The sequence below is a fragment of the Polypterus senegalus genome, chromosome 17 (assembly GCF_016835505.1).
Source record: "Polypterus senegalus isolate Bchr_013 chromosome 17, ASM1683550v1, whole genome shotgun sequence".
Taxonomy (NCBI): domain Eukaryota; kingdom Metazoa; phylum Chordata; class Cladistia; order Polypteriformes; family Polypteridae; genus Polypterus; species Polypterus senegalus.
Genome location: NC_053170.1, coordinates 100,739,151 through 100,746,821, shown reverse-complemented (window position 1 = coordinate 100,746,821; position 7,671 = coordinate 100,739,151). Strand labels below are relative to the sequence as shown.

General features: G+C 44.7%; 1 protein-coding gene across 1 annotated transcript in view; it reads right to left on the bottom strand.

Moving 5' to 3' along the window:
- Positions 1-152: 152 nt before the first annotated feature.
- LOC120517219 (C-Jun-amino-terminal kinase-interacting protein 4-like) overlaps positions 153-7,671 on the bottom strand; it is a 43,036-nt gene continuing 35,517 nt past the window's right edge. Inside the window, exons 11-17 of the mRNA XM_039739386.1 lie at positions 5,516-5,573; positions 4,972-5,124; positions 4,671-4,722; positions 1,954-2,084; positions 1,672-1,728; positions 1,556-1,558; positions 153-606 (exon numbers count right to left, since the gene is read on the bottom strand). Of these exons, the coding sequence (XP_039595320.1) occupies positions 429-606; positions 1,556-1,558; positions 1,672-1,728; positions 1,954-2,084; positions 4,671-4,722; positions 4,972-5,124; positions 5,516-5,573 (632 nt within the window). The 3' untranslated portion in view covers positions 153-428. The remainder of the gene's footprint in view (positions 607-1,555; positions 1,559-1,671; positions 1,729-1,953; positions 2,085-4,670; positions 4,723-4,971; positions 5,125-5,515; positions 5,574-7,671) is intronic.

The window sequence follows — 7,671 nt, the reverse complement described above, 5'->3', positions numbered from 1 at the left end:
ACATGACGATTACTGAATCCAAATACTGTAGTGACTATAAATGTATTGAATTGTTATTGTGCCATAAAGGTTATTCAGTTATGCAAGGTACGACAACATACATTTTATGTATAAAGTATACTCAGTATGTATATATATATAGCATTTTTAATGTAGGTAGATCATTTCAACCTGGTCATTTTAAAAGTAGCTCGCAAGCCGAACAAGTGTGGGCACCCCTGAGCTACATGCTTGGTACAAAGGTGTGCTATAGAAATAAATTTGTTATAACCATCCATCCATGTTTTTGTGCCTTTGTCAGCCAGTCCAGTGTTGTGGCATCTGATTCATTTAAAATGACCCGTTGAGCCACCCCTGCTGTCCACAGCAAACAAGCAAATGTATAGCAATGTAAAGAAATAAAGAATTCCTGAATTAAACAATAATTCTCACTCATCATTAAGGAAGTCAAATGCCTTTGATTTGTCACTTGGCAGCTGAGACAGCGTGGTGCTCCTCTTCTTGACCGTCGGCGTAATGTGAGAGGTCGGGGCGTTGAACTTCACATTGACCGGAGGGTCAGGCTTCCGCGCCGTGTTACTTGAAGAGCTGAAGAGACGGCTGAAGCTGCGTAAAAACGACAAGAAAGTGGAGATCAACTATGTGCCCGGATGTGACAGCCTTGCAGTCCATGTTTTACAACCCAAGAACCCATGCAAAGGTTCAAAGCATGCCGTCACTGAAAACCACTGCTTTCGATTATTTTTTTTCCACTCAAGGCCAAAAAATCCAAAACGGTCCAATTGTCAGGCTCCCAAATTGCTTAGTGATGAAGTGTGATGACAGCAAAGATGCAGAGGATCAAGCTTTGTTAGCCCAGTTATGAAAGAAAAAGCTCCCAGTCAGAAAACCTTTGAGCTCCTCACTTGCCACCAGTAAAAGTCTTGAGGGAAATGAAATGATGAGACGCTGAAGACCCTCCTCACACAGAGGCCTCGGCCCATTTAAACTACCTATCGAGATAGGCCTAAAGAGTCAAATCACGACAATTACATGACACTTCCAATCACACTAGCAACAAGGAATAAACATGTCTGACATATAGTATAGTGCCTTTCTGCAGCCAACACGACTACAAAAAGCTTAAAATATTCTGATGATCAAAAGTTCCAACTATTTGTGATATGCTGACAACGCAAGGGTGCAGATAATTCATAGTCTGCAGACACACACAACTCGCAGTAATTCTATGGGCCACGCCATGCAGAGTCACTTGAGAACTTTCCTCGAGTTCTCCCCTTGCCCAAGTCAAAGCACCAGACTTTTATCGTTCGTCTACATTAACTTTTAGTCGTAGGTGGCACTCTGGAATCTGAGTTATGCCATCCAACGCCCATCAAACAAAACACCCCAGCCGAGATCATTAAAAAGAGCTCATTCACACTTCCTGAGAGAGTAGGCCATGTTCCCAGCCTCAAGCCAAAAAAAAAAAAGAGCAACAAACAGAACAGACAGAAAACCACATGCATGCAGCTCTCCATACTAGGCATTGACCACAAATACCAGATTTACCTACATGCTGCAGATGAGGAAACAAAAGACATGAAAGAGAAGACATTATTCAGTGCATTCATCACATCGACATTTGCATTGTCAACTTAAAAAATGAAGGGACGCATTAAAAATGCTTACAACTGCCAGATGCTGGACTTCTTCTTCTCGTTCAGCGCTGGGTTTTCTCTGGAAGCTCTGGTGGAGACAAAGTGCAGTAAGCTTAGAGCGGACCTCCGATTTATCAGGATCACTGAACCCACGCGAATAAAGGAAACGAAGGCGCTACGCGTATTCAGTTTATAGTCGAGTGCAGGCCCCGAGCACTGTAACACTTACCACCTTAGACTTCACACAAGTACTTTATATTACAAAGATGAATGGTTCATGACGGGGTTTACTGGACTGGACAATGTTTCTCACCGTATCATCTCAGTCCATCGCACCGCCTCCTGCAGCTCCATCAGCCTTTCTTTGTACTGATTGCGCTCCATGAGAACACGCGCCATCTCCACTCTGGTAAACCTTTTCCTCTGCGCTGTGGGCACATCACTCTGCAAATCAGAGAAGAAAAGCTTGGCAATTTCAAATCTGCAAACTGTGGTGTGGCCTTCTACACCAGTTACCCACATGTAGGCCAAGTTCATTCATGGTGACCTAGGGGGGCCAGTGTCCCCAGTCACAGAAAGAGGGTCTTTTAGAAGAAGATATGGAACTGAATGGACCACTTCACGAACTATGGAAAAGCAGTAAACAATGAAATATGACAGGGACCGCCTAGATAGTTGAGGAACATAAACGAAACAAACACCACCTGAAACATTACAAATAAGAACCAAGTAATAAGAGAGAGGAGCTCTAGTGTTTTATTTCTATATGATGGATAAATAACAATAGTGGAGATTCACTCGAAAGAGGCCCTGAATATTCTGTAGTGACTTTCTCTAGGATAAAGCAAACTGAACGAAACAATGTACAACGTGCAATGTGCTCCTCAGTATATGGAGCTTCCAACAAGCCAGGAGGTCACTGCGTCGGAGCGATGAGGTAGGTGCCGGACAGCCATCGCGATGCTTAAGAGCCGTTTGCAACTTCTGGGCGCCCGTAACCCTTCACTCAGTCACTCGACCTCTCATCAGGGTGGTGGTCTACAGTACTGAGCAGCGCGTCTTCATGGTGCAAACCTATTGGGGGTCACCAGTTTGATCAATTGATGTCAGAATCAACTGGATGGTTGTGAGTTAATGGAAGGTGACTTCCAGCTAGATGGAGCAACATGTCACATATTGGCAAGGAGCTTGGCAGGAACTGAGTCCTTCTTTGGCAACAGGGTCATTTCAAAGGGGCTTTCGCCACCATGGTCGCCGGATCTGACACCACCAGACTTCTTCCTTTGGGGTCTGCTCAGAGGAAAAGTCTATTGGAACAAGCCTCGCACTGTGGGAGATTTGAAGGAAAACATCCAATGTGAAATTGCTGCTGTTCTTCCCCTCAAGATGCTTGTTGATACATTTAGGAACATGAAGCGCGGCGTCGAAATGTGTCTGGCAGAAAACAGAAATCACTGCAATCAGTCACACATACGTCAAGGGATAGAGCAGATTTTTTTGGTTCAGATTGCTTCATTCTAACAGGAGTTACACCAGAATATTCGCGGCCTCTTTGGAGTGAGGTGTGGAGGATGAGGTCCACAGGCAGGGCTAAGAAAATGTGGCTGGAGGTGGAGACAGACGTCATGAGAATAACTGACATCACCCCAATATTTTTACGGTTTAACTAGCCAGTGAGGGAGTGTGTCCAATCAGATGCAGGTGTTTTAATTAAAAAATATATAGTGCAGCTTAGAGACTTTTTGAGCTTAGGTGCGTGAGGAAAAGTAGCACAGCCACAGAGAACTTAATGAGAAAATTGGCTAATTGCTCTTTAACATGCATGAACGCAATTGGCACAGCCATCCCTCATTGAGACTGCGCCAATCGGTTGGTACATTTGCACTCATCCGCTTCAATAAAAAGATAAGTGCCTGTGTATCCACCCTGTTGGTACGTCTCTGTCACTCCATCACAAACATTAGCACAGCTTTTGCAAATCCCATAGCAAAAGACACATAACAGACATATTCATTGCATAGTGCACTGCAAACATTTACACCAATGGCTTCAATTTCAAAATGTCTTAAGACAGCTGGCACAGATGATAGGGTTATAAAAAGGTCTGCGCAGGAAAGAAATGAAGAGAAAGAAATCAGGACGAAGAAATCAAGAGGTTAACAAAAGAAAGCTGGACAGAACCGAGCAGCAGCCAGTTGGCTTGAAGGAGGCGAGTGGTCAGACAACCCCAGCAAAGGAGTACAAGCAGAAGCGTGCTGGGGTGGATCAACCTCTGATGATTTTGAGGAATGCTGCAGAGGTCCTGCTGGACTGAAGTAAGGTGGCAGGACGAAGTAGTCAGACTCCAAATGTCCTTGTGGGTACCGACGGAGGTGGCTGTGATGAGTGTTGGTCTGAGGGCCGCATACGCTGGTGTCTCAGCCCTGCTGAGCATGCCGCCTATTGGGTGAGCAAGATGAGATGGAAAAGAGAGGAAAGGAGCATATAACAGAGGGAAATGATTCTGACCGATTTTATCCTTGACTTAACTATTCATTAGATGTAATTATTTATTGCTTTTAGCTTCCTCATGTAGCATTGTTTCAACGGATAATTTCTTGAAAGATTTCTGCTCTACACTGCAAACTGGACACTGACTGAATTGTTTTATTAACTACATTTTGCAGTTCCTGAGCCATAGTTGTAGTTTGTGTCCTCATTCTCTAGAGTCCATCTTGGTTATGACTGTCCAGGGAAATGGAAGGAGTCCAAGGCCGCGGGCACCTGGGCATCACATGCCCAGCTTGACTAAGCTCATAAAATGGTTGTTAAAAGGTGAATGATGATGATGATGATGATGAAGGTCTAACAAAGGCCAGGCAGTACAGGCAGTAGTGATCAGAGGCCCTTATATCAAGCATGGGTTATGCATGTGCAGTAAAACAGTTCGAACAAAAAATTCAGCAAACTGCTACTAAGCTGAGCAGCACACCATGATTTTTTTCACGATGGTTTACATTCTGAAAGATGCTAAAACAAAGACACACTTACATCATCTTCCTCCTTTGACTTTTGCTTTGCCTCTTCAATTTCTACACGAGCCCTGGAAATAAATCAATACAAGTAATTTTGATTTCTGACTTTGTATCTTGTTGCTCTGAGAACAGTACATGATATTTATGTTGGTGAAAAACCAAGCAGTCCATTTTTCTACAAATTCACCTTTTTTCTGTGGAGTTACCTGTAATCTAACAATGAGCAGATACTGACCACAGCATGAACGGCGCTGACGTGTACTTAACGTTTAGTGCTGCGCACACACACACACACTTAAACTTCTTCTGTCGCTTACTTTTTCAGTTCTTCCTCTAGTTCACGGTTTCTCTCCTCCAGTTTCTGCTTGGCCTGTTTCACAGCTTGCAGCTCTCCTTTCAGGACCTCCTTCTCACAGGACAGATCATCCACCTTGGCTATCAAGTCATTCTTCACCACGTTCAGAGCATTTCTAAGTACAGAGAGATGGGCGGCTTAAAAAGAGGATTTGGAGTGAAACCTGGAGAGTCCAGTGCATTCTGGAAGAAATGAACTCCATTCATCGCTAAGCACTGGAATCATGAAGTACCAGCTTATTGTTACAGGAGTGTCCAGCTCACCTGAAACATCTCAGCTAAGAAACGAATAATGAAATGGAAAAAGAATTAAAAAAAGGATGCCTTTTCAAATTTGCCCATGTTGGTGTGGACTGGGCCTCAGAGAACCTCAAAGAGCCAAGACAAGGTGCAGTTGACGTGGTCATGTCTCAACGTCTTGACCACAACCCAACGAGGTGGCGCAAATTTTGGAGAATCTCAAGATGAGCCAACCAAAGTCATGATGTATTGTGAACAAAGACTCACTTTGTCTCCAGAAGCTGGGTGTTCTCCAGAATTAGATTTTCAACCTCACGTCCCATACCTGTGGAGAAAAACAGAGGCCAGTGTTAAAACTGGCTTTCCAACTCAAGTGGATGAAGTGAACGTGCCCAGGTAAGTATGAGATTAGACAATCACATTGAACATTCATGTTAGGGTTTAGTTCTGCAGCACCACTGCATATACGACGTATAATAAGAATGAAATGTCACTTCTACAACAGCCCAGTGAGTTTTAGTGCAGATTTTAAAGTGAACTTTAAGAGTAGGGAGGTAGTGTGACTAAGACATTGGGCTTACTGAGACGAGGATGCACCTCACCTCACCTCCTACCCTGAGCCCACCATCAGCTCCTAAATGTCTTCCTCCATGTATTGTGCTCTTAAGCTTGAGAAAGCAGTGAAGCCGCAGTGTACATTAAAACACAGAGGTAGGCACCATTTGCTCTGCCCAAGACACCAGAGTGGTGACAAATTCACCTTCCTTCATGACATTAGCCATAGTGTCACCATCTGACGTGCGTCAACAACTAAAGCCCAGGAGTGTCACTGAATAAAAAAAATGAAAGAATACGTGAGAGGGGATATTTAACAATGGAACCGCAACGTAATATTAAAACTACACACCCAGGGGCCACTTTATTAGGCTTCGTCTCGAGCAATGTATCATGGGGACCTGACTGAGCGTTTCAGTTACTGTTCAACCAAACGCAAGAATGGCGAAGAAGCAATTTGGCTGTGATGAGATGGTTGGTGCCGGACCGTCACACACCACAGTCTCAAGAGTGTACAGCAAATGGGACAACAGACATAAAACAAAGTGAGTGACATTTGTACGGCAAATGACAGAGAAAGGTGGACAGATGCGTTCACAAATGCTCAAATCAGGGATCAGGGCATCTCTAGAAACGCAACAAGACTTTGGCAAGGATGGTCGACGACAGCAGACCACCATGCTAGGGTCCACTCCTGTCAGCGTCTAATAAGATTCATATTTTTGCAGCCTGTCTTTATCAAATATCTTTTAGCCACACTCTTTTATTCTAACTCTGAAATAATAAACCTAGCAGGGAAGTTAATGTTTAACAATACCCTAATTTCAAAATGCAGGGACGCTAATAAGCCAGTTGCTGCTCAGGCACATACTTAAGACCCTATTAGATCAGAAGTGCGGTGGAGTGGTGGCTCGGAGGCCAGCGATAAGCTCAGGCAATTAGATGGTTGCCAGTTTGAATCCTGTAAACGCCAGAAGTGACTCTGCTCCGTGGGGCCCTTGAGTAAGGCCCTTAACCTGCCATTGCCCCATCCTGGGTGTGACGTCAACCTGACCCATCCCTGCAAGCAGGTCCCCCAACTTACAGGGAAAACTCGGGGGTTAGCGGCAGGATGGGCACTCCAGCCTCCATAAAAAACCTCACACTGATCCAGTGTGGTGCGGAGGTGTCACCCATTGCACGGCTGCACTCGGGTTTGGCAAGGTGCTACCAGCGCATGCTCCCAACCTTTCTCTCTCTCTGTCAGAAAAGACCATTTCTCAAGTGCTGGGTAAAGGCATGATGGTCTCTCTCACTGGCTGCTCCATTCAATGGCTATGCAGGAGCAAAGACCAAGCCGGACCAATATGACAAATCAAATAATAAGACGGAGAGCCACCTGGCAGTTACTATCAGGTTGTATTATTTGACCAGCACTCACTATACCCAGCCGCTGATTTTTTAGGCACATTATCTACAATGTATAAATAAACCCGTATCATTCTCTCCAGCCTGTTCTCTGTCGAATTGCCTGGGGTTACAGATGTACAAGAATGGCAGAACTACAGTACAGTACAGTACAGTAGCAGTCAACCCTGACAGTGTGGTAAGAGTATGGGATTTAGGGAATTCTGTTATGATCCACATAACAAAGAGCACAAAGCGGAGAACAGAGTCGCTCAAGGACGCTACCACAACAAAACACCCGTCCTAGTGTTCCTTTTGCCAACGCTTTACCACTCTTACTTGTGTTTGGGTCCGCCTCACCCCACCTTTTATCCCTGGCTCCTCCTGCTTGTGTCTCAGACTTTGACTCCACCCCTTCCTTATTTTTTTGCCAGCTATTGGCCCGTGGCCCAGCCAATCGGATTCTGAGTCTCCAACCCTAA